The sequence below is a fragment of the Mustela nivalis genome (assembly GCF_964662115.1).
Source record: "Mustela nivalis genome assembly, chromosome: 13".
Lineage (NCBI taxonomy): Eukaryota > Metazoa > Chordata > Mammalia > Carnivora > Mustelidae > Mustela > Mustela nivalis.
In genome coordinates this window covers 30,824,125-30,851,264 of record NC_139032.1, presented here as the reverse complement: position 1 = coordinate 30,851,264, position 27,140 = coordinate 30,824,125, and the positions used below count along the sequence as shown (strand labels likewise).

The window sequence follows — 27,140 nt, the reverse complement described above, 5'->3', positions numbered from 1 at the left end:
GTCAGGAACATGGGGGATTTCAGATTAATGCTGAGATTACCAGAATATCCAATAAAATAAAACCAACTCTTCTTTTAAATTTTATTTTTAAGTAATCTCTACACTCAATTTGGGGCTCGAGCTTAACAACCCTGAGATCAAGAATTGCATGCTCTACAGACAAAGCCAGCCATGTGCCCCCAAAGCAACTTTAAAAAAAAATGCTAGTGAAGATTTTAGTGTGTGTCCTTTTCCCCACATACCTGCTACCTAAACCCTCTAGGTTTATGGAAATTTGACCTTATTTAAATTATTTATCTTCCTATCATTAAGCTGTAATTTACTTATCATTTGAAATTGAAATTTAGTATCATTAAAAAAATTGTTTTAAAGATTTTTATTTTTAAGTAATCTCTACACCCAACATGGGGTCAAATTTAAAACCCTGAGATCAAGAGTTACATGTTCTACCTGCTGAGCCAGCCAAGTGCCCTCATCATTAGAAATTTTTAAAGATTTTTTAAAAAATTTATTCATCTGAGAGAGAGATAGAGAGAGAACAGCAAGCAGAGGGAAGGAGGAGAAGCAGACTCCTCACTGAGCTGGAAGCCTGAAGCTGGGCTTAGTCCCAGGACCTGGAGATCATGACCTGAGCTGAAGGCAGAGGCTTAACCATCTGAGCTACCCAGGTACCCGGAGAAGCCTTGAAATTTTAACATAATGTATCTATGAACCAGTTTCTCCTCATTTTAGGTTAAGATTTCAAACTTTCAGAGTATGACTTATCTTTAAATATACATATCAGAAAATGCCCCCCCCCCCCCAAAAAAAAAGAAAGAAAGAAAAGTAAATGTTCCATAACTGAATTCTTTTCAGGGTGAATTTGCCTGGGAGAAAGGAATATAGAGAATCCCTTCCCCTCTTGTTTTGTTTTTTACCATGTTGCCCGTAATGCTGAAGATCACAACCAGATGCATCTGTTCTCTAAGCTCAGACAGGCTGGGGAAAGACAAGCTGGAATCTTGAAGACAGTGTTTAGGTTCTCACTCCAGCCCTGTCCTTGTCACTTCTGTGGATCCCCATATCCTCACCGTGAAAGGGAAGCCTTGGACCAAAAGTGCCTTCTAGCTCTAAAATTTTATGATCCATTGTCAAACAGTGAACAACGAACTAACCAATCAACCAAGTGAACTAAACTACATTTCCTGTGGCCAATTTCTGAGCCTAGAGATTGGCTTATTCAACATCAGGAAGACTCAAATTGCTCAAGTGAATTCACAAATATCAGTAAGAAATACCACTTTTCTACCACTACCTAAACATGACCTAAAAACAAAATACAAATAGGGTTTGAAATTTTGATGTGTGTACTTGAGTATGGACTTCCTATTCCCAAGAATGTAAGACATTCTGGCAAAATTACCAACTGTAATTATATATTTTCTCTCTTAATGATGTTATAGTAACAAAACCATAAAATTCTGTTTCTAAAACATGAAAATACTCACACAGCATAATTATTTGTATTTATTATATTTTCTTTTATTGGAATCATAGACATTTTGTTAGAATTTCCAGCCTTAACACTTAAGTTTGAAGGAGAAAATGAACTGCTGTAAGTAAACTTACTGGCACTTCAATCTTAGTTTGACATTTAGATAAGTCACCCTCAAATAAATAGAATATCATGGGGTATTTGAATTTCTTTCATGCTAGGGATCAAGAAAATTCTCATGGATTATCTATTCAAAACAAGACCTACTCAATGTTAACTAGACTTGCTGTGGTGATCATTTTGCAAATCAAATCAAAGCATTATGTTTACACCTTAACTTAATATAACATTATATATCAATTTTACCTCAGTAAACAAAACAAAACAAAAGACTTCTGCAAAATCCCAGATAGTATGGGAAAAGGTGGCCTTTCTACTGCTGAGCCCCTAAGGCCAGAAAGGCCTCCTATTTCCGGTCAAAGCAGAGGACCTGGGAGGATAAGTTTCTGTTGAATTTCGACTCATTTGCATAGCATTCCACAAGCTCCCAATTCTTTCCCTTCATCGCTGCCCCAGAAGACAAACAGGTAGACCATTTCAAATTTAAGGCCTTCACTGATTTCCTTAGGGGCAACAGGGGATGAAAGAACATGATTACTAAGCTTCTGGTCTAAGTGGCTGATCTGTAGTTCCAGGCTGTTCAGCTGAGTCAGTGATGCAGAACCTTCTTTCCCCAGCCCCCTTTCCTCCTTAATTAGCAGCGCTAAAGGGTAAAGGCCTTCAACAATAGAAGTCAAATAGCCCCCCACCCGAGAAGTACTCCATCAAAATTTGCATTTCTGAGACGCTTCTAGGGGGACTGACTCAAACTCATCTTTCTCTTCTAGAGGCTGGCAGTGATTGCGGAACCGCAGGATAAAACGTTAAAATGCTGGTGAAAAATTAGGAACGGCTTGCAAGACGTAAAGTTCGGGGCTATGAAATCTAAAGATTGCCCTCCAGTCTATTCACCTTTTTAGATGCTACTGTGCAAATTTGTTTAAAGTCCCTCCAAAATGAGAGTTTGGGTTAAGTTCCAGAAATATCAGTCATTATTTTAACCCAGAAGAAAAATATATGACTCCAGTTTGCAGGATGAAAGTTCAAGAATTAAATTCGTCACTTGCTTCAATACTTCGGTAATTGGATCTGTAGACACCTTAGATAAGAAAAACTCAGCAACTGGTGTATAAAATTACTGAGTTAAATGCGGGTACTGGATTCTAAGAGGAAATACGAGACAAACCGTACGGTATATCATGTTTCCATCGTAGGTTTATCGACCCCCTAAGCAGCCCTGGCTTAGTCTTTTTGAATGCTGGGCATACCATAGGTCGGTAAATAGTGTAGGTGATTTGGATCGTGGGTTGTGGAAATGTCGGTTGTGGTATCACCTTTCCCTTAGGTCTACAGAGCGGCGGACAATTTAATCAGCTCATACTCTTTTCCAAGCCAGCAGCGTGGCAAGAATCCTTCTCACTTGGCGTGATTACAAGGAAAACCCTGAAATACTTTTAAAAATACACATGCCAAAGAACTGGAGTCAAGTTACTAGGGTGGGGCTGTGTACAGCTTCGGCGACTCACTAAAGGAAGTTGGGACCTGGGGTCTTGGCACCGGAGGAACACAGAAAAAACAAAAGTTGGGGGCTGGCGGAGGGTCGCGAGCACACTTTTATATTTGATTGGCGGAACCACTCAGACTTTTCTTTATGGCGTCACCGGGTACCTGCCTGTAAAAAGGCCCCGTCTCCGTGACGTCACACATCACTGACCAATGAAAAGCCCCATTCTGCGGGCCCCGAGGAGGGTTGTGGGCCCTTTTTTGTGAATGAAGCTCCACGGAACAGCCCTCCTGGGGGCCCCGGGAGTCGCGGCCGACTGTGCTTCGGCGCTTCGGCAGCAGCGTCCGCGGCTACGGTGGGCGCGCGCGGTTACCCCGGGCAGCCCCAGCCGCCGGCGGCAGCACCGTCGCCTCGGGCGCCCCAGCGGGCTGCGGGCACCTGGGGGCGGGCTGGGGGGCGCCGGCGGCGGCAGGAGGCGCTGTAGCCTGGGCTGCGGCGCGGGTCCCTTGGCGGCCGCAGGAGGGAGCGGGGCAGGCGCGGTGGGCCCGGCCCCTCCTCCGACTCCTGCGCCGCCGCCTCCCGCCCGGCTCGACCCGCGCCCGCCGTCCCCGCAGCGCCGTTCCGCGCCCGCCGCCCGGAGCGCCCGCGCGCGAGGCCGGCGGGGGCCTCGGCGGGCGAGCGGACGCTCGGGGCCATGGTCGTGGCCCCCTGACGGGCCGCGGCCGCCTCCATGAAGCGGAAGAGCGAGCGGCGGCCGAGTTGGGCCGCCGCGCCCCCCTGCTCGCGGCGCTGCTCGGCGTCCTCGCAAGCAGTGAAGAAGAGCCGCAGCTCCACGTCGCAGGAACTGCACCGCCTGGACCACCAGGATGACCTGTATCTAGACATCACCGGTGAGCCGGCGAGCGAGCGCGTGGCGGGCGCTGCAGACACGCGGCAGCCCGCGCGGGGGTCCTAGCCTACCCTCCCAGGCAGTGGAGGCGCCTCCCTGGGCCCGGCTGACACGCCTCCACCCCCACTCCCAAAAAAGCCCCACCGGCCACACCCCCTTCAGCAGCCCGACTCCCTGGGAGCGCCCCCCTACCCCGACTTTCCATCTGCGGGTGTTAGCGAGCTGTAACTTTATCCGTTTTGCGCTCTCCTACCCTGGCAAGATGGGCCGAGGGTCACCTTTCTAAATTGCTGGCGTCAGCTCGGCGCCTCGGGCTTTTTCTGAGTTCGGGTTGATAGCGCCTCTCGGGGCTGCAAGCTCGGTTGGCCCTCACAGGAGTCTGAACCTCTGAATCACCTCGGAGGATTTCCCGAGCGCGCGGAACGCGCCGGCACGGGGGCAGCTGCGCCGGCACGGGGGCAGCTGCCCCGTTGGCTGGGCGTTCGCCCAACCTCCGCCGCTGTGGAGGAAATGGAGTCCCACCTCGTGCGGCGTTCCCACGTCCTCGCGCGAGTCGGCTCCGCGCTCGCCCCCTCCCCAGCGCGCGCGCGAGCACACCCGGACCTAGTAGGGCTAGCTCCTCTCCCTCGCTTCCACAAGGAATGTGTCACACTGGTGTGGTGGCTTGGGAGCCGCTCTGCGTGCCGAATGCCCAGAGGTGTCACTTCTGAGAAATCGCAGCCCCCCGGAGCAGGTAGAAAAGAAGCCCTTTGAGAGCGGTTTTATTAATTAGTGCTGACTCTACAGTTCTTAAAGACTAACAAATCCAATTTGGCAGCTGTTGGCTTTGCCAGGATTGACACTAAAGCCCGTGAAGGCACGAACGTGGTGATGTATGTGGAAACGCTTTGTAAACAGCATCGCTGTCTACGGTTTTGAGGGAATTCGCAGTCCGCTTTCTGTGGCGCGGCATGTGTGAGCCTTGGCGTGTGGGATTTTTATAAACAGTTTCCCGCCCTTAGCCATTGATAAGCCAGGTGAGCTGGAGTGGTCAGAATATTAATTTAGGAAGTGTCCAGGCAAACACAAATTTAGTAGAAATTGTTTTCTAGGTTGATGGACGGTTGGAAACTTAAGGTCCATATTAATAAAGCTGCGAGTGGAGGGGAAGGTTTCTTGGTGCGGGGTGGATGGACTCCTGGGAACTGTGGAGGGAGGAGGAGGTTGCCTTACGCGGGTGGCCGGCTGGCACCTGCCTGGGTCCCTCGTAGCGCGCTCTCTGAGGCCGAGACCGGGTCCCACCAGGCTGTGCAGTCCCAGGGAGGTAGCCTCGGGAGGGCTCGGGATGGGTGATGACGCTACACATTCCTTATGCCTTCGTTCTTTATACCTCTTAAAAGGCATTTTGCTTCATAGCTTTTAGTTTCAGAAAAGTAACGCACGGTTCGTTACAAAGGTGCCAGGAATTTATAGTGAAAAGTTGGTCGAAGCCACTTGGTGGCCTTCCCTAGAGGCAACTGAAGTTTCCTATGAATCCTTCCAGAAAGAGACTGTATGTGTATAAACTTGTGTAATCTCTATCATACGCAAGCATGGTAGCTTACATGTTGTTCTGCACATTGTTTATTCTTCGCAGCATTATCTCTTAGAAGGGTTAGTACATGCAAAACTGCTTCATTCGGTTTTAATTACTGCTAGGCCAAAGTAGATAGGGTTTTAGAAAATAAAACTATAAAGTACATGTGGATTTAAAATATGTTTAATATTTCCTTGTATTTGTTTATTTTTAAGTAATTTCTATAGTCAGCCTGAGGCTGGGACTCACAACCCCGAGATCAAGAATCGCATGCTCTACAGACTGAGCCAGCCAGGAGCACCCTAAATACATATGTTTTATAATTTGTTTAGACAGCTCCCTATGGATGAGCATTTAGGTTGTCTCCATCAAAAAGGAAGTTTTGTAAAGTCAAGTCATTGGGCTAGATCTTCTTCCTCCTTCATGGAGGGCTTTCCTGAATCACAAGAGTGATTTAATTTCAGAAAATATTGCTAAGCTGAATATTGAGAAAGGAGTTGGTGCATTATATAAAATAAAAAATGCTGTTATTTAGATTACAAGCCCAGATAATGGAAGGGTCCAGTCTCATTGTAAGAGGGGAAGTAAGGGAATCAACTTTGCCTGGAATTTTTCCAGGTATCCCTTAGTGACAGTCTTGGCTTCTTAGAAAAATGATATTGAATCAGTCTGTTTCAGGGTGATAAATAAGACAAATTAACTTCGAGGTAATGGGGTGAAAAAAAAATAAAGTAACTTTGGATACAGGGTACAGATTACTTTTTATTGGGCTTGGAGGGAAGGCTTGAAACCTCATCCTCAGCAAGTGGCAACCTGGTCCCGTTCTCCCCAACTTGTTTTTCTTCTTAATATTTTTCAAGTTGAGCATTAGGAAAGGAGATATATGTAGTTTGTCTCTTCAGTAATATTTGCTTTCTTTTTTTCTGTGCATACTTAAGTTTCTATAAATTGTGCCATACCAGGAGGGAGAGTCCCCTTTTAATGGCTATATGGTATTGCATTGCATGGCTGAATCGTGATTTATGTAATGGCAATAAATAAATGGTTATGTAGGGGGTTTTCAGTCCCTAAAAATGGGAGCAGTAGCATCATTGTATATATCTACAAACATGTATGATTGTATCTGCAGAGTAAAGTAGAAGTGAAGAGGCCAGGCCAAAATATATATAGGTTTATCCACTCATGGGTGGACTTTTTTGGTGATTATGAATAATGCTGCTGTGAACATTGATGTACCAGTTTTTGCATGGAGTTGTTTTCGGTTACTTTGCATATATACACCTAGGAGTAGAATTGCAGGGTTGCATGGTAATGCCATGTTTAACCTGCCGGACTTTTCCAAAGCTGCTGTACCAGCAGCACTTCCCACCAGAAATTTATTCCACATCCTCACCAAAACTTGTTACAGGATTGTGAAGATTCTTTCCCACTGGGGCTGGTTTGTAAAAATTAATGCACATTATCACTTTTGCCCAATCTGTCCTTAAATACATTAATTTTTTTTTTTTACTTTAGTCCCTAATTATTTTTATTACAACTATTTCATCTGTTAAGTTAAATTCCATTCCCGTAGATTGCAGTGTATTTCATGTATTTCATTTTTTTTAAAAGATTGATTGATTGATTTTAGAGAGAGATTAAGAGAGAGTTCTAGTGCCTGCAAGGGTGGGCAGAGGGAGAGGGAGAGAGATGTCAAGCAGATTCCCCAGCAAGCACAGAACCCATTGGGGCTCCACCCCAGCTGCAATCAAGAGTCAGTATCTTAACTGACTGAGCCATCCAGGCACCCCAGTGTATATATTTAATACAGGATGCTTAATGCCTATTTTTGTTCTCTGTAGTCCTTTGCTGTGTGGTCACAATTTTTTTTAGTGTGCAGCCAACCATCTGGCTACACTGGCCATTTACTAGGAGCTGACCGATGTTTATTCCCCATGTGGACCCCATCCACCTCTCATTGGCCATTCACTCAGCTCTTGCCCTGTGCAATGACGTGGATTTTTACATAAGCTGTATTCCTGCTGCAGTTCCAGTGCATTGTGTTAAAAAAAAGATAATAAAACTGTAACCTGTATACATTAATGTGAAAGAGATACTGAGTAAAGGTATACTCAGAATGAGTTGTGATCAGTCAGGGAAGCTGGGGAAGAAAGGAAAAGAAGAGGGTTTCTCTTCTGATTGGCTTTGGAATTAGATCTCTCCCAAGATGGGAGCAGTACCAAAGGAAAAATGTTGGACATAGATTTTTGATTTTCCTGTGAAACTCCTTGCAGTTAGAAGTCCGAATCTTTTTATTCTTATTCCTTAAATAGGGCCATAAATGACAGTGTACATTCTCCTTTCCTCTTCATTAATATAGGAAAAAATATTAAAGATTATGAAATTACTGTATTATCCCTATGCTTGATAATTGATGGATTTAATAGTTGGTACAGAGCTTAAATTTATTTTACTTCTTTATGGTTTTTTAAAGTTAACGACTAATGAAAGTAATTGGTATTAACTATTGGCTAAAAAAAAGATTTTTAGTGGTTAAAAAATTTTTTTTGCAGTGTCTGTCATGAAAGTCTATCTCTTTAAGACTGTCTATTATAACTGTAAATAATTTTATTGGAGAAGCTCTAGTTGAGGTCAGGATTGTCATTTAAAAACACCAATTAAGGGGCGCCTGGGTGGCTCAGTGGTTAAGCCGCTGCCTTCGGCTCAGGTCATGATCTCAGGGTCCTGGGATCGAGTCCCGCATCGGGCTCTCTGCTCAGCAGGGAGCCTGCTTCCTCCTCTCTCTCTCTGCCTGCCTCTCTGCCTACTTGTGATTTCTCTCTGTCAAATAAATAAATAAATAAATCTTTAAAAAAAAAAAAAAAAAAAACACCAATTAATGCTATATCAGATACTCATCAAATTAAACAGATAGAGCACTGCCTCTACCCTGCCTTATTTTCTTTTTAGGATTTAAAAAATTCACACTAGATATTATTAGACAGGGAAAATTTATTCATTAACTCAAGAAGTATTTAATTGAATCTTACTATGTAGAATAGTGCTGCATATTCATTGTTTGCTGTGATCAAAGTATATTTTTCTTGATAAAAAAAGGAATACAGTTACCTGGGCCACTGATTCAAGGAGGAAATTCATTTTTCTTCAAGACTTTCACGTAGTAGATTATTTAGAGTTTTAATAATTAAAGCTCATCGAAGTATGTAGTGTTCATTTTCCTTCTTGCTTATGACATAGTTCTAATTTATTTTCTTGATTTATGTGTTTAATTCTTCAACATCTTTTACTTCTGATGGTGTCATGTTACTTACCTGTTTTAGGCACTGGGGTACCATACACAAAAACTTAACATAGTTGTGTTGTTACTGTTTCAATGGACAGAATGGTTGGGCACAGAGATGAAGGGAAAGTGGAGTAACTGGGTGACAAAGATGGTACTAATGTTAGGAGTTGCCAGTCAGTGCACACTGTAATTTCTCTGTGCCTTTGAATAATGGGAATGAATTTCCCCAATTCCTGTGGGGGAGAGCTGGAATGGAACCACACTGCAGATTTTTAGAATGGAAGGATGGCGTGTGTACCAGTAACATTTCCTGGAAGTTTGTGAGATAGTCTTTGGAGATCTCTGAATTGACAGGACAGGTATTTTGTTATTTGAAAGAATTTCAAGAGATCACCTTGAAATACCACAACCATCCACTTTTCCCTCAGAACTTAACACAAGAGATAAGTAACTTTGGCCAAATTGATGTACCTTCTTTTTGGCAAAGCTGTCCTTACTTGTCTTTTATTCTTTCCAACAGATAAAGCTATTTCAGCAGAGTTGTACCTAAATGATTCATTGGCCATGTACTGTTTAGTTCTGTGTTTACATAGACTAATAGGTGATATCCTAGTAGATACTCTGTAAGTTGTATCTGTAAAGTTGAATTTAGATAATTACCTAGTCAATTTGGAAATATGAGCAAACTGCATAATTCAAGTCCTCCATTCATGCTGTTGTCCAAATTGGCTGTCATCACAGCCCAGATTTTCTAGATAGTTCATTCATTCAACCAAATTGTAATGAATACCTACTCTGCCAGGCTTTTTTTTTTTTTTTTTTTCCCTCTTCAAGTGATAAAAATAGGTCACTGCTGGAGATAATCCCTGGTCTCATGGAGTTTGTTTTCTGTGCTGATTGAGAAAATGAAACTTGGAAGGTCTGTGGGTAAACTAGATTAAACTTGGAGGGTCTGAGAAATAACTAGCTTAGAGAGGGCTGAGCCATATCGTGGTTGAAATCCTTGGGGATGTAAAACTTTTCATAGGGTATTTGAAGAGTTAATTCTACTGGTTAGGCATGAGGATACCAAGGACAGCTAGTGCCAGCCTTTGTGGGGAGCGAACACGGCTGGATTATTAATAACCTTTTGGAGCCTCTTTTCTCTCATCTGTTTGAAAGTTAAAAGTGCACAGTGTTGGAAGAACTGAAGCAGATGTGTGTGAAGTGCTTGGCTTGGTGCCTCTTTGACAGCGGGGCTCCATAAATGGTCTCTAGTATTAAAAGTGTGTGTGCAGTGGCCCAGGATACCACGGGCAGACTGAGACAGTCACCATGGTTGGAAAGGTTTCCAGCTCTGAAGCAAACATTTCCCCCATAAGTGTCTGTGTACAAAAGGTTCAGTGAATCAGCATAGTGAAAATGCAAGTGTGTTCCTTTCTCTGCTTCTAAGAGTAATCTTGAGGGCAGAAGCACTCCCGGTGAGGCTGGTTCAGTATTTGTCAAAGCTCTGGAAGAGATTTAGCACTGCCTTGACAATCTTTTCTGCCTTGGGAAAAATGTTGCTGTTTCTCTTTAAAGATTCCCTGTAAGAGGAAGAATAAATGAGCTGTTTCTTCCTTTTTGAGGCTGTTACGTATTTTTACTACACTGAAGAGTTTGTATATAGCCTTATATTAAATTGTAGCTAAGCTTATGGGGGGGGCGTGTCTTTGTAAAGAAGAAAAGGCCTCATGGGAAAGCCTCAGGTAGATTATGGAAAATAAAACAAATATATTAAATTCTTTACTGGTAGAATATAAACTCTTCAGAGTGGTTAGTTTAAAGCATGACTATGCCCTAGAATATTGTTTTAAAAGAGTATTTCACAGATCCAAAAGATTTGATACTGGTGGTGTGTATTATAGTCAATAGGACATTTTTTTGGTTCTTATTTTGAGTAAAACAAAATTGCCTTTCAATGGGCCTTTCCATGCTTAATTTGTGGCATGGAGACCCAATGTATTTGGAAAGGGTGGGAGTTAGACATAAATAAGAAATTACTTGTTTAAATCTTTTCCTTTAATTACACTGAGAACAAAATAATTTCAGTAGCCAGTATTTTATTTTCCTTTCCATACTAGCTACATAGTATTTTTAATCTTAGTCCTTTAAATCTTTCACATTAAAATTACTTTTATATAATTATCTTAATTATCTGTCAGTTGAATAAAAAACATGGATAGACTGGTTTCAAACATTTCAAAGCCATTCCTCACTTAAGACAGGCACCTTTATGAGTGAGGTAAGTAGGCACAGGGGTTGTGGGCAAAAAAGTGGTCAGATTGATCCAGAGACATGGAAACTGTTTGGCAGGAGCTAACCAATCTTCAAGTATCATTTCTTTATATTATTTGATTTTTAGCTTCTGAGGTTAGTCACTTAATTTCTAGAAGTGCTGACTACCATTAGACAGGGATTACATTAGAAAACATTTTCTAAAATAAAATTGATTTTAATTTCCTAAATGCAAGGATATTTAACTGGAATGTGTGCGTCTCATCTGGATTCTCTAGTTTATATGAAAGTTTTACGCCCTTCTCTCTCTTTCTCTTTTTTCTATAGCTTTACATGGATACTGCTCCAACAAAGGTATTCAGATCATTGACTCTACTTTGCAGTGCTTTCTGATGATTTTTAAATTGTAGATTTAATCTGTTAGTTGTCATTCTTGGTTCCGTCCCTTCCTGTTTGCTTGTCTTAAATTTAGTCTTGGGTAGCAGATTCAGTTTTCTATAACTGTAGAGTATCCTTTGTATGTTTATGACTTAAGTTGAAATTTGTCTTTATATGAAAAGTTTTGTTGGTTTCTGTGTATAGGTAATGCTGACAGTTGTTTGATATTTTACTGGGTTAATTATTAATGCTATGTTTTTGATGGTGGATATTTTTGGTAATACTGAACTTTTTCTATTATAATTGAATCTTACTTTTGTAGACTTGCTGAAAGGATGCTTAGAATAAGTTGTTATAACTAAACAGCTATTCTTGATTTGTTTTTTCTTTTGCGAGGTCACTTAGTTCTTTCGAGGCATTTCTTTGTTTAATGGACAGGCTTATATCTTATTTATTGTTTTTGGCAAGAGGGAAGTCTCATGAAATGCCAACTTAAACTTTGGGAATGGGGAAGGTCTTTCATAATTCTATTAAAAAATTAAAAGTATTCTGATTCCATTTCATTTTCAGGTGCTTCAGATAAAGCCAGTTATCAAAAGAACAAATCTATATGGCACCGTATTTATAATAATTCTAATTTTAAAAAATTTCTGCCTTTATTCTCTTGGTCTTTTATTCAGCTCCTTTAATTCTTAGTATTATTTACCTTCTAGAGAGTAGTTCCCTTAGAGGGCTTTATTCACCAGTTGAAAGATTTGGTCCCATTGTCTTGGAGTCTGAAAAGCTGAGGAAGCTAGGCTGGGTAAATTTATTCTAATTGTGTAATATCACATATTGACTTCATTTCTCAGGTAGTTCACTTTCGTACTATTAAAATTTGGTTGCCAGTGTACTTTTCACAAAAGAAAAACATCTTGTTCCCAGTGTCGATGGTATTTGTTGTTCCTTCAAGTTCTAATTTGAAAGTAAAATTACTTTCTTGGCACTGCAGTTTATGACATTGATCTTTTTATACCCAATCCATAATGCTATAATATTATTACAGATTCTGAATTCTGCAAAGCCCTCCATTTTAGGACCATCGCAGCTGAATCATTCTCTGCATTTTGCTCATTTATACTCATTTATAGTTGTACGAATTGTGCTATGAATTTAATTAGTATATCCATTTAACAAATATTTATTGAGCAACTACCTTGAGCAAGGCATTGGGCCAGGTGTTATTGAGGAAGGGCGGAGATGTGAAGATTGATCGCAACATGCCTGAAAGAATGAGAAGGCATAGACTATTAAGTCAGCATCTCAGTGACGACAGGTGATGAAGGAATCAGTCATTATGTAGTTTTGCTCTCTTCATTTACACAGTGTCAGTTTGAGAAAATTTTGTGATGCAAATGTCACTCCATAATTCCTACACAAAGTGAATTATTTTTTCCAGTGTGTGGTGAAAACGATCTGTCTTAAGGTGTTTTTCTCTTGGGAGTGTGGGAGATGTGGGAGTACGTGTGTGTTTTAAACCTTAAAAGAGACAAGAGGAAAAAGCTTAGTTGTGGTATATAACTAGTCATATCCATATGTGAGTGCACTATATCTATGAATACTGTAAATATATAAATGTATATTGTTGATATACATATTGTTAATATACTGAAAACCTTATTTCTACTAAGAACCTTATTTCTACTAAAACACAGCCTAAGTAAAAGGTCTCCATTCCAATTAATTCTGTATCTCTAATTTGAATCTCAAGAGCATCCCAGACAATGTAATTTTAAAATGAGATACCTTGTTTGTTTTTTAAAAATACATTATTTATTGGTAGGAATTAATTACAGAGCACCTTTTAAGCTGGGTATTGCTTCTTGAATTGAAGGCTCTAAGGACGAAGATTGCCAAATATTTTAAGAACTAGATTTGGTTTGTGTGACTTGAACTGAGAACTGAAAAACATTCTAATTTTCACATTCTTTTATAGGTGCTGAGGAAGAATTACTTTGACGTGAATATATAACAGAATTAACGTTATGGTTTTACATTTTGGGGAACTGTTCTCAGTCTGCTCTTGGAATTTTTTTATTGTAATACTGTCATTAGGTAGCTTGTTGGAAGAACCTTATACATGAAACTGAATCATCTTAACATGCATTTAGTTCCTTTTGACAATAAATTGTTAAATAAAAGCTTAGGATTTAACTAGCAAACACAATTGAGTTTAGGATTTTAACTTCACTATTAATACACTCTAATTTTAAACTTTTGTGACTGAGAGGGCTCAAAGTGCAAATTGACTCAGGATATGTGTGAGTGCATTTTATGGTGGCTGCACCATAGAAGTGGCTGCTTCTGGGCTATAGCAGAGATTTCACACTTGACTCAGATCTCTGGGAAGTGATAGGAGAAGATAGAACGGGTGATGTATCTCTTAAATCTGCCATATAGAGGGGTTTATCAGTGAATGTCACAAGAATCAAAGATGGATGTCTCTGAATGAATGAGAAAAGAGGCTTGAACGCCCTGTAGCTCACTTCCCCCCTCCTTCATCCACCTCCTCCCCCCAGGACCAGCAGGAACTTTTCTTGATCACTGTAACACCAGTCTGCTTTCTTCCTGCTAACAGCATCATTGTCCCTACTGTGGTGGCAGTTGTCAGGGGTTGGTGACTGCTGGGATTGGGGATAGACTCCACTCCAGTGTGAGGGGAAACACCCTCTTCTACCCCCTTGACCTATCTCACAGTGCTCTCCCATTCTGCCAGTAACAAGCATCAAATGTGGTACTTAACCTAAATTAAACAACAGCTCTGCTCCAAAATGAAGAAGTACTTTAATGTAATCTCTCTTACTCAGGAGAGCAGGAAAAGGATCATAAACCTTAAATCATCTTTATCTATTAGAGCCTTATTTTGATCAAACAAATTTTGGGGAGTTAAATGTGTGGATTCAGAAGACAGCCATTTCTAGGTACAACAGCAAATAATTTTTTTTCTTTTTCTTTTTAAATTTTTCTGCCTTTCTCATTCTGACTTTTTTCACTTAGCATACTACTCTGTGGGTCCATCCATGTTCTACCAAATGGCAGGGGCCCCATCTCTTTTTTTCTGGCTGTGTAATAGTCTATTGTATATATATGTATATATCTTTACACACACATACACACACCACATCTTCCTTATTTCTTTGTCTATGGATGATGGGTACTCAGGTTGCTTCCATATCTTTGGTATTATAAATAATGTTGCAATAAATATAGGGGTTCACCCTATGTTAGTATTTTCATTTTCTTTGGGTAAATACCCAGTAGTGGAATTGTTGGATCATACAGTAGTTCTATTTTTAATTTTTTCAGGAACCTCCATACTATTTTCCACAGTGGCTGCACCAATTTACATTCCTACCAGCAATGCGTGAAGAAGAGTCTTTTTTTTTTTTTTTTTTTTGTAATATTGATACTTTTGGGAATTTCCAAAAGTATGTGAGATGTTTTTGAAGGCTAAGCAATAAACATTTTTTTTTCTTCAAATCAAAACTTTGGATTAAGGGCTTTATTTTAAAATGGCCAGAAAAGAAATGTTATTCTAATTATAGAGATTTATGAATAGGATTAATAAGTTTTGTTGGTTATGCCAAAAAGCAATTTTTAAATAATGTCAATTTTTTATGTACCTATTACACACCCCATTTAACGTAACCCTATGCAGTGCTACTTTGTTGTGATTATATTGTCTTCAAAATAATTTTACTAAGATTAAATAGGCATGTATAAAAGTGGTCAATGTCTTGTTTTGGCTTCCCCAGCACAGACTGAGTCAAGGATTCCAACACAGTAATTCCTTTGGGATATGATCCCAGAAAACTCTCCAGAGGTAGTGGGGAAGTGAGAGGGTTATGAGTGGGAAAGAATACTTCTGTACTAATTAGAGTTTGATCCCAAAGGGGAAATCTGACAGCAGTATAGAACATACGAGGATTGAGGGGATTGGGATATTTTTTAACCAGTAACTTAGAGTGGGGGCTGAGTGATAATTTTGAAGTGCTGTGAGAATGGCCAAAATGGGCCCTATAGTCAGGAGAAAGCCCTGCAGGAGATGCTGGTACAATTGGAAAGTGTTGGTGGGAGAAGGGTCTAAGTGGAGCTCTTCAGTGTGTCTCCAGAGTCAGCTAGGCTATTGTTAAATTTTTGTGTGTGCTCTTAGTGCTATTGTAAGTTCTCAGCTAGTTAGTGCTCACCTGTTATCCTGAGTGGAGTGCATGGCTCTCACTCTGTTGTGTCCTGTTAGGGTATGAGGTGTTTTTGATAGCAGATGTTGAGAAAATGTATGCATGGGACAGGGTGGGTTTGTTAGAAAGAAGCAGAGGGAGAGCTGGACTAAGTATAGAGACCATTGGAGGGAAATGTGTAAAGAAACTAGGTAAAGATTAGCATGCAGTTAGGGATGATTGGAAGTTCTGTCATTTTTACGAAAGGCTTTATAAACACCATAGCTTGGATGTTTGACTAACAACTGTGTGATTAGCACCTAGAAGAATTACAGCCAGAGACAGTCCTGAATTCAGTGAATGTGAACAAGCTGGAGGAGCTGAGCCATTGCCAATGTAGGATGCCAGGACTGGATCTCCATGGAGACTCCGTGGTTTCTGTGCAGTTCCGTTTCCAGAAACTCCTCATCCCCAGCTAAATGAAGTTTGTGCAAGAATGTGAAGTCAACCACCTTATGTCATTTATTAGTTTTTTAAGAAGTTTTCATTTATTTCTGTATACCTAACCTGGGGCTTGAACCCATGACCCTGAAATCAAGACTTAAATGCTCTTCCAAATGAGTCAGCCAACTGCCCCCTATGTTCGTTCGTTAGTTCTTTTTCTTTCTTCCTTTCTTCCTTCCTTCTTTTCTTCCCTTTTTTCTAAAAAAATTTTAAAAGATTTTATTTGAGAGAAAGAATGAGTATTTAGAGAGAAAGAAAAGGAGCAAGGGGAAGGGCAAATGGAGAAGCAGAGTCTCTGCTCATCAGGGAGCTGAATGGAGGCCTTGATCCTGGGACCCTGGGATGATGACCTGAGCTGAAGGCAGATGCTTAACTGGCAGAGCCACCCAGGCACCTCTGCCATTTATTTCTAATAAGGCCAGGTAACAAGTGTTAGGAACTCTTGGGAAAGTTGCAAAACGAATCTGTATACTAATTTAATTGCTTGTGTAAAACATTATACTGATATAAATGAGAGAACTCACAGTTTACCATATATAGTGTAAGTAAGTCTTATTTTCCTACCTTTTGAGATACTTTACCCATTTTAAAATTAATTAAGTCATGAATTAAGTAATCTATGTATGAGGTTTATCGTAATCTGCCCCCCACCCCCCCGAGAGAGAGCAAGCAGGGGAACAGGGAGGGTCAGAGGGAGAGAGAGAATCTTAAGCAGGCTCCCCGCCACCCAGTGCAGGCTTCAATCTCACCACCCTCAGATCATGACCTGAGCCAAAATCAAGTTGATTCATCAACTGAGCCACCCAGGTGCCCGCTTTTCCCATATTATTAAAGCCTAGTACAGTCCATTTTCATTTTTCTTTGGAAACAGTAATTCAGTCTGTTGTTCTTAGTGGAGGAGAAAAAAATAAGTCATACCGCTAATCATGTTAAGAGGTAGACTTTAACAATGCTGAAGCTTTCACATAGGATCAGGATTCAGTTATAAAAAAGCCTTGACTTTGGAAGCATTAGAAGTAATTTTTCTTCATTTTCTTGAATATCAGTGGGCAGGTCATAGAGCTTATTTGCAAAAGCAGAGCTGCTGATCTTTCTTGCCCTTTAATCATATTCTGTGCTATTGAGGTGCATTTTAAGATTCTAGGATCATGACACATTCATCCTTGGTCCGTGCAAGCCCCTTTAGTAGACTTTCTATATTTTTGAAATATAACCCACTAAATAACACTTAATATATATACTCCATCACTTAGAGTTGCTTGTGTTTTTTTAAAGTTTTTTCATTTTATGTTTTTTTCCTTTTTCTCTTTTTTTTAAGTTTTTTTTTTATTTACTTGATAGAGCGAGTGTGAAAGGGGAAGGGTCAGAGGGAGAAGCCGACTCCCTCCCTCCCAACAGGGAGCCTGATGCAGGACTCTGAGCCCTGGGACTCCAGGATTATGACCCGAGCTGAAGGCAGTTGCTTAATCAACTGAGCAACCCAGGTGTCTCCATTTTATCTGTTTTTTAAATAGATAATACATATGTGTAGTTCAGAATTTAAAAGATAAAAAACAGGGACGCCTGGGTGGCTCAGTTGGTTGGACAACTGCCTTCAGCTCAGGTCATGATCCTGGAGTCCCGGGATCGAGTCCCGCATCGGACTCCCAGCTCCATGGGGAGTCTGCTTCTCTCTCTGACCTTCTTCTCGTTCATGCTCTCTCTCACTGTCTCTCTCTCAAGTAAATAAATAAAATCTTAAAAAAAAAAAAAAAGATAAAAAACAGGGGTGCCTGGCTGGCTCACTCAGTGGAGCATGTGATCCTTGATCTCTGGGTCATGAGTTTGAGCCCTACATGTTTTAAGAGATTACTTAAAAATAAAATTCTTAAGAAAATAAATAAGATACAAAAGAGTAAATGGCACAGAGTAAGATTTCCACTTTCTCTTGTCACCTAGCAACTTCTCTTCCCTTTTCAGAATAAATTGACATAACTTTTTCTGTGTCTCACCAGAGATTTGCTATGTATTTACAAATATGTATATATGTGTATACAGATGTATATATATTTGTATCTTTTCATGCAGAATACAGCACTTTATTCTCATTGTTCTGTTCCTTGCTTTTTTTCACTGCTGTTAGGTTGCTCAGTGAGCATGGAATGAAAGAAAGGGAGCTGAGGGATCCTAACGGAGGATGTTTTCAGGCTGCTCTAGATTGAGATGTGATAATAATCTCTGATGGTCAGTGTCTGCTTGATGCAAGGGCCATGCTAAAACTTGTGTCTCTCCTCTATCCCCAGATAAGTTTTCTAAGATACAGGTGCTCATTACTTTTGTTTTTAATTTTTTTTAAAGATTTGTTTATTTGAGAGAAAAAGAGAGCACATGCTAGAGTGTGAGCAGGGGAAGGGCCAGCAGAGAGGCAGAGGGAGAGAGAGAATCCCAAGCAGATACCCCACTGAGCATGGAGTCCTATGCAGCATCCTAGGACTTTGAGACCATGACTTAAGGGGAAATCAAGAGTAGGAAGCTTAACTGACTGAGCCATCCATGCGTCCCAGGGGCTTATTTTTTAAAAAGACCACACAGGAAAAAAATGGTCAGAGATCCTACTTGGAAGGATGTTTTCCTTATCAGTTAGTTTAGGCTTGGTTATATTGTAATAACAAGCCGCTGCTCACCCCCTGGCCAATCTTAGCAGCTTAAAAGATAAATTTAAATATTTTCTGTTTCACATCTACTGTGGGTTAGCAGGGGGTTCTGCTTGTTGTAATTGTTTAGGGACTTAGGCATATGAGCAGCAATTGTCTCTAAAATTGTTGGTTCCTATACCAGAGGAAAAAGAGTGCCTATGGAGGGTCTTGAATCAACAATTAAATGTTTGTTTTTACTCATAACTCTGTTGCCAGAATTAATCACAAGGTCCCACTCAGCCACTGAGGGGCAGGAAGCCAGAAATATTTGAACAGCATTAATGGTTACCACATTTAGCCTTTTAGATTGTTCATTGCATATTTATATACATAGACATCACTATAGAGAGAGAGAGATGTTTTTACATTAACAAAGTTAACACTGTAAATACTATCATTACTTTTTTCCACTTTATATGTTATAGGGGAATCTTTCATTGTCCTCTAAGTATATGTCCAAATGTATATCTCTTAGTAGATGCATATTGTAGTGTATGGTTATATAAGGTATTTATTTCCTTAAAGTCCCTCTACTGAGGAAAATGTCTATGAATTCATTTACATAAAATTGGGTAGAGAATTTTAGGTTGCGGACCTTCCCCAGCCAAGCCATGGATTCTTGTCACAGTCCTTCAGTTATAAATATAAGCTTTATTTAGAATAACCTCTCTTTATCCCCTTTGTCCTCTCATAAAGTACGTTTTTATAGTTTTTATTTTTTCTTGTCACTGTCACATTATTAATATCAGGTAAATATGTATTTTTAAAATTTTTAATTCCAGTGTAGTTAACGTACAATGTTACATGTTTCACGTGTACAATATAGTGATTCAGCAGTTTCATTTATTACTTAGTGTTGTACTCTTGGAGACACCTGGCTGGCTCAGTGGGTAGACCATGGGACTTTTGATCTTGGGATTGTGAGTTCGAGTCTGTTGCTGGCCTACTGAAAAAAATGTTAAAAGAACAAAAATGATAAGTGTATTCTTAATCCCCCTCACTTACTTTGCCACCCCCCCCCCCTCCGCCGCCCCAACTCCCCTCTGGTAACCATCTGCTTGTTCTCTGTAGTTAAGAGTCTGTTTCTTGGGTTGTATCTTTTTTCCCCTTAGTTTGGTTTCCTAAATTTCACATATGAGTGAAGTATGGTACTTGTTTTTCTCTGACTGACTTATTTTGCTTAGCCTTATATTGTAGATCCATCCATGTTTTTTTGCAAATAGCAAGATTTCATTCTGTTTAGTGGCTAATACTCCATTATATATATACCACATCTTTATCCATTCATCAGTTGATGGATACTTGGGTGGCTCCCATAATTTGGCCCTTGTAGATTATGCTGCAGTAAACATTTATCCCTTTGAATTAGTGCTTGATATTCTTTAGGTAAATACCCAGTACTATGATTACTGGATCATGTGGTACTTCGGTTTTTAATTTTTTTTAAATGATTTTATTTATTCATTTGACAGAGAGAGAGAGAACAAGCAGATGGAGTGGCAGAGGGAGAGGGAGAAGCAGGCATGCCCTGAGCAGGGAGCTGGGTGTGGGGCTTGATCCCAAGACCTACCTTGGGATCATGACCTGAATCGAAGGCAGATGCTTAACTAATTGAGCCATCCAGGCGCCCCTATTTTTAATTTTTTGAGCAACCTCCATATCATTTTCCCCCAGTGGCTGCACTAGTTTGCATAACCACCAGTAGTGCACAAGGGTTCCTTTTTCTACATTCTTGTCAACACCTTGTGTTACTTCTTGTGTTATAATTTTTAAACTTGATATCTGGATAGGTAAATACGTTCATATGGTTCTGAGACGAGTGTAAAGTGAGCAATCTCCCATCAGTCCCTCTCTGTGTGTATTTGTCTGCTTCTCCTCACCCTGCCATCCCCCAGGGACTTTACTTTGTTGTTTGCCTTGAGTTTTTAAAAATGCATAAAGTATGGATCCTTCTAAAAATTACTTCAACGAACTTTTTTATTGTGGAATAATTTAAGATTTACAGAAAAGTTGCAAGATAATACAGAGGGCTTTTGTATATGTCTTCCCCATTTCCCTAATGCTACTTGACATTACCATAGGATTTGTCAAAACCAAGAAACCACCATTGATGTGATGTTAACTAAACTCCAGACTTTATTTAGATTTCCTCACATAAACAACTTTTTTTTTTTTCTGTTCAGGATACAAGCCAGAAGACTACACTGTATTTAATAGATTCTTTTTGAACTAGAAGATAGCATATTCTACACATGCTTCTGCACCTTGCTGTTCTCCACTGATACTACGTTTCACGGATTTTTAAACACAAAAGAATATATTAAATACTTCAAAGAAAGGAGACATGCTGCCAATTATAACTAAGTCACAGATCTTAAGCTACAGCATAATTTCAGAGATATTCAAATGTGAAAAAGTATACACGTTAGAATTGATGGAATAGGATATATCTTGGAGATCTTTCAATTTTATTTCATAAAGACTTCCTCATTCATATTTATAGCTGCATAGAATTTCACTTTATAATACACATAAGATCTTTAAGCCCTTATTCATACTCATTAGGATTGCTTTCAGTCTTTAGGTATAAAAAATAAAATGCTCATTGAATAACCTGTTACATACATCATATGTACAGATGTATATAGGAATGACTTTTCAAAAGTGAATTGCTGAGTTAGAGGTATATATATTTGTAATTTTGGTAGAAGTTATACCCATTTACCATTTCACCTGCAGTGTGTGAGAGGAGTTGTTTAACTCCTGTTTGGTAACCCAACAGGGTGGGTTACCAAATTTTTGGATTTTTGCCATTCTGACAGGTGGAAAATTATAGTCTCAATGTTTTCATTCATGAGCATAGGTTGAGTTTCCCAAAACTGGCCATAAATATTATTCACCCATTTTTTTTATTGGACTGTTTGCTGTTTCCAGTTTATATGCATTGCATTAGACTCTTTAAACATTAGGGAAGTTATTAAGGTGTTAAGATTTACAAGTGAGTTTTATATTTGTCATTCACTTTTTAATTTTTTTACAGCTGTGGTAAGATGTGTGTTTACCATGCAAAGTTTATAGCTGAACCTGATAATCTTTTCTCTTAAGGTTTCTGTATTGTAAGTCATAGTTGGACTTCAACAAAGTTATTAGGGAACTTCCTATGTGTTTCTTTCCATTTCTCCTGTCTTGGCCCTTATGCTATTGTTCTCATGCATTTTACTTATACATATATTATATTACAAAAAACTCCATAGTACATTATTACTTTTGTTAAAACAATCATCTTTTAGAAGATTTAGATAAGAAAAATACTATATATTTACCCACGTAGTTATCATTTCTGGTACCCTTCATTCTTTTGTATGGATCCAGACAACTGGTATCATTTTCATTCTGTCTGAAGGGATATATTTTTTTTAAACATTATTTATAGTGCAGGTCTGCTAGCGATGAACTCTTTGATCTTTTGAATATCATATCTAAAAAGGTCTTCATTATAACTTTATTTTTGACAGATTTTTGCTTAGTATAGAATTCAGGGTTGGCATTTTCTTTTTAATTTCAGTACTTTAAAGATGTTTCTCTCTTGTGTTATCACTTAACTTGGTTCCAACAAGAAATCTGATATCCTTGTCTTTGTTTCTGTATTATGTAATTTTTTCTCTGGTTGCTTTCACGATTTTCTCTTTATAACTGGTTTGGGGCATTTTGCTTAAAGTGTTGTTTTCTTTGTTTCTTGTGCTTAGGATTCATTGAACTTCTTGGATCTGTGGATTTAATAGAATTCATTGATTTGGAAAGTTTACAGCCATTATTAATATTTTTTAAGGATTTTATTTATTTAGTTGTCAGAGCATAAGCAGGGAGGGCGGCAGGCAGAGGGAGAAGTAGGCTCCCCATTGAGCAGGGAGCCTGTTGTGGGACTCCATCCCAGGACCCTAGGATCATAACCTGAGCCAAAGACAGATGCTTAACCAACTGAGCCACCCAGGCATCCCTTCGATATTATTTTTTTTAATATTTTTTCTGCCTGCCCCACTTCCTTAATATTATAATTACTTTTAAATTAGGCCATTTAAACTGTCCCACAGCTCACTGATCTCTTTTCATTTGGGGGGATTTTTTTTTTCTCTTTCATTTGGATAGGTTCACTAATGTGCATTCTAGCTCACTTAATGTTTTCTTCTCCTATTATCTGCCATTAATCCCATCCAATGTGTTCCTCATTTTATAGATTAGTCTTCATCTTCAGAAAAGCTTGAAGTGGGCCATTTTTATATCTTATGTATCTCTACTTTTTTTTACTTTATTTGTATTTTTTCCTCTATTTGAAAAATAATAGCTCTATTGACATAATTCAACTACTATACAATCCTCCAATTTATTATTTTTTAAAGGTTTTATTTATTAGAGAGAGCAGTAGATGGCAGAGGAGTAGAGGGAGAGGGACAGGCAGACTCCCTGCCAAGGAGTGGGAGACAGGACTCCATCCCAGGACCCTGAGATCAGGTCCCTGAGATCATGACCTGAGGGGAATTCAGATGCTTAACTGACTGAACCACCCCCAGGTGCCTCCAGTCCTCCAATTTAAAGTGCACATTTGAATGGTGTATTTTTTTTTTGCAATAGTTCTTTTAAATAGCGTTTAAATTTTAAATATTTAAAAAATTGTGTTTCAAGGGTAGTGGTTAGGATTCGGCGCTCTCAAGGGTATATAGTATACTTACAGAATTGTGCAGCTGGCACCATGATCTATTTTTAGAACATTTTCATTATCCCTAAAAGAAAGCTTTTACCTAATAGAAGTTACTCCATTTCTTTCCCTTTCCCCTTAGGCAATCTACATTTTGTTGCTATAGATTTCCTGTTTTTGGATATTTCATATAAGTGGGATTATATGATCAGTGATCTTTTGTGACTGGTTTCTCAACAGAATGTTGGTGAGTTTGTTATGTTGTAGCATGTATCAGTGCTTTATTCCTTTTTAAAATTGAATAATATCACATTGTTTATCTTTTCTTCATGGACATGTGGATTGTTTCTGCTTTTAGGCTGTTATGAGTAATGCTGCTATGAACATATATACACAAATTTTTATGTGGACATATATCTTCATTACTTAACTTACTGAACATATGACTACAGTTATAATAACTTTCAGTGTCTTTCTCTGCTCATTCTAACTTATGCATCTGTTCTGGGTCTATTTTGATTGATTATTCTCTTCATATGGGTCATGTTTTTCTGCTTTCTTGCACCCCTGGCAATTGTTGGATGCTGAATTTTACCTCAGTGGGTGCTAGATATTTTTGTATTTGTTAGGCTGGCCTGCATCAATGCTAAGTCCAGGGCTAATTATTCATTATTGAGACAATACCTTCCTGAGTACTCTTATCCAATATGACTTAGGCGTTTTTACATAATGGCCATTATGTAAAAACTCTTAAAACTCACAACTGTAAGGTCAAGAGTCACATGCATGAGGCGCCTGGCTGGCTCAGGGGGTTAAGCCTCTGCCTTCAGCTCCGGTCATGATCCAGGGTCCTGGGATCAAGTCCCGCATTGGGCGCTCTGCTCAGCAGGGAGCCTGCTTCCCCCTCTCTCTCTGCCTGCTTCTCTGCCTACTTGTGATCTCTCTTAGTGTCAAATAAATAAATAAAATCTTAAAAAAAACCTAAAAAGTCACATGCATTACCATCTGAGCCAGCCAGGGAACCTGAGGAATAACAATACATTTTAGATGATTTGCCAAAATAGCAATCAGTGTGGTTCCTACAATTTAACTTCTATGATTCTGAAGTAAGTTGCTTAAAGAAGTTGGAATTCTAAAGATTACAAGTGGGGAATTTTTTTTTTTAAAGATTTAATTTTTAAGTAACCTCTATACCCAAAGTGGGGCTTGAACTCACAACTCTGGAATCGAGAGTTGCATGCTGTATGGACTGAGCCAGCAGGCGCCCCACAAGTGGGGAATTTTTGAAGTGCTGATATTCAAGTGATGATCAGAGAAGCTCAGCTAAAAGAATTGTGGACTGACTGACAATGACAATTGTGGATTGAGCAAAAATTCTTTATAAAAATATAAATTCTTTCTAAAAATTCTTTATAAAAAAATTCTATATTCTTTATAATTCTTCAGTCTTGAAGATTCTGACCAGGCTTTGGAGGAGCTAAAGTGATTGGCAGTGAAAGGAATCACATGTGAAGTTTGTTAAATAAAAATCCATTGGTCTAGGAAAAAAAAAACAACCCTCCAGCTATTCTTGTTTGTTTATTCTTGCATATTTTCCCATATGGATTTAAGGATAAACTTGCCTATTCCATAAACAAAAAAAAATCCTGCTGGTTACTTAAAAATAACTTGGAAGGAAAAAAAGTCTTTAGGATGATACCACTCTGTCCACAAACATAATATGTCTTGTTTGCTCAAGTCTTCTTTTTTTTTTTTTTTTTTTTTAAAGATTTTATTTATTTATTTGACAGAGAGGGAGAGATCACAAGTAGGCAGAGAGGCAGGCAGAGAGAGAGAGGAGGATGCAGGCTCCCTGCTGAGCAGAGAGCTGGATGCAGGGCTTGATCCCAGGACCCTATGATCATGACCTGAGCCGAAGGCAGAGGCTTAACCCACTGAGCCACCCAGGCGCCCTTCAAGTCTTATTTTGAGGAACTCCTTAATGTGCTAAAATTTTATACCATACAGTGTCTTACACTTGCTTAACTTTTTCCAAGGTATTTAATCTTTGTTGTTGCTGTTATAAATAGGATTTTTTTTCTCTTTTATTTCAGGTATAAACAGTACCTGAACATTCTACTGAGCTCATTGTGAAAACCATCTTAATTTTATTTAACTTTGACTCTACAGTGCCTACTATGGAGTTTAGAAGATAGAAGTGACTGCGCTTACTGTTTAGATGTTAGAATAAAGACTGAGGAGTTAACTATAACTTCATTAATACTATGTTTACATTGTAGATGATTATCTCATGGCTTTGTTTTTTATTATTAAAATTTAGGAATTGATCATTCTGATTGTGTTGGTATTTTATCTTTCAGCTCTTATAAATAAGACTATTAATATTCATTTTAACTACCTGTTTTTTAACTCTGTTGAGTGAATTGGTATAGCTAATGGTGACTATAGATTTGTTTGGTAAATGAGAAGCAAAATGGCCTTTTAAAAACTTACGGTTTTACATTGCTGTAAAAAATTAAAGACACCGGGACGCCTGGATGGCTCAGTGGGTTAAAGCTTCTGCCTTCAGCTCAGGTCATTATCTCAGGGTCGTGGGATCGAGCTCCACATTGGGCTCTCTGCTTGGTGGGGAGCCTGCTTCTCCCTCTCTCTCTGCCTACTTGTGATCTCTGTCTGTCAAATAAATAAATAAAATCTTAAAAAAATAAAGACACAAATAAATGGAAAAGCATTCCATACTTGTGGATTGGAAGACTTAATATTGTTTAAATGTCCATACTACCCAGAGTGATCTACAGATTTTATACAGTCTATCAAAATCACAATGGTATATTTAGCAGAAATAGAAGAAAATTCTAAGATTCATATGGAAACTCAAAGGACCTCAGCCAAAACAATCTTGAGAAAGATGGAGGCTGGAGGCTTCATACCTCTGATTTCAAAACATATTACAAAGCTACAAAACAGTGTGGTACTGTCATTAAAACATACACCAATGGAGCGGAATAGAGCTCAGAAGTAAACCCTTATGTATATGGTCAAATAATCTTTTTTTTTTTTTTTTTAAAGATTTTATTTCTTTATTTGACAGAGATCACAAGTAGTCAGAGAGGCAGGCAGAGAGAGGAGAAGGGAAGCAGGCTCCCTGCTGAGCAGAGAGCCCAATGCGAGGCTCCATCCCAGGACCCTGGAATCATGACCTGAGCTGAATGCAGAGGCTTTAACCCACTGAGCCACCCAGGCACCCCCGTCAAATAAGTGTCTGCCTTTGGCTCAGGTCATGATCCCAGGCTTTTGGGATCGAATCCTTCATCAGGCTCCCTCTACTCAGTGGGGAGCCAGCATCTCCCTCTGCCTCTGCCTCCCTCTCTCTGTCTCTCATGAATAAATAAATAAAATCTTTTTAAAAATTTTTAAAAATGATCTTTGACAAAGGTGCCAGGGCTGTACTATGGTGAAAGGATAGTCTCTTCAGTTAATGACGTTGGGAAAATTGTATGTCCACATGCAAAAGAATGAAATTAGATTCTTACATTACATCACATACAAAATTAACTCAAAATGGATTAAAGATTAAATGTGAAACCAGAAACTAAGACTTCTACAGGAAAACACAGGGAAAAAGCTTCAAGAC

General features: G+C 39.3%; 1 protein-coding gene and 1 long non-coding RNA gene across 23 annotated transcripts in view; both read left to right on the top strand.

The window, feature by feature from the left end:
- The window catches only part of LOC309847296, a 202,222-nt gene that overhangs the window by 16,177 nt on the left and 158,905 nt on the right, over nucleotides 1–27,140 (top strand). The gene's annotated exons all lie outside the window — the stretch shown is intronic.
- The window catches only part of CDC14B (cell division cycle 14B), a 107,920-nt gene continuing 83,831 nt past the window's right edge, over nucleotides 3,052–27,140 (top strand). For 18 of the 22 annotated variants that reach the window (XR_014302378.1, XR_014302380.1, XM_082697255.1 and 15 more), the window contains exon 1: nucleotides 3,103–3,967. Coding sequence is in view for 20 of the 22 variants with exons in the window: in XM_082697255.1 (XP_082553381.1) it covers nucleotides 3,808–3,967 (160 nt within the window). In the remaining 2 variants the exon portion in view is untranslated. Of the gene's footprint in view, nucleotides 3,968–4,605; nucleotides 4,700–27,140 lie in introns of those variants that run through there. The other 4 variants (XM_082697268.1, XM_082697266.1, XM_082697241.1 and 1 more) reach the window with 3 other exon arrangements.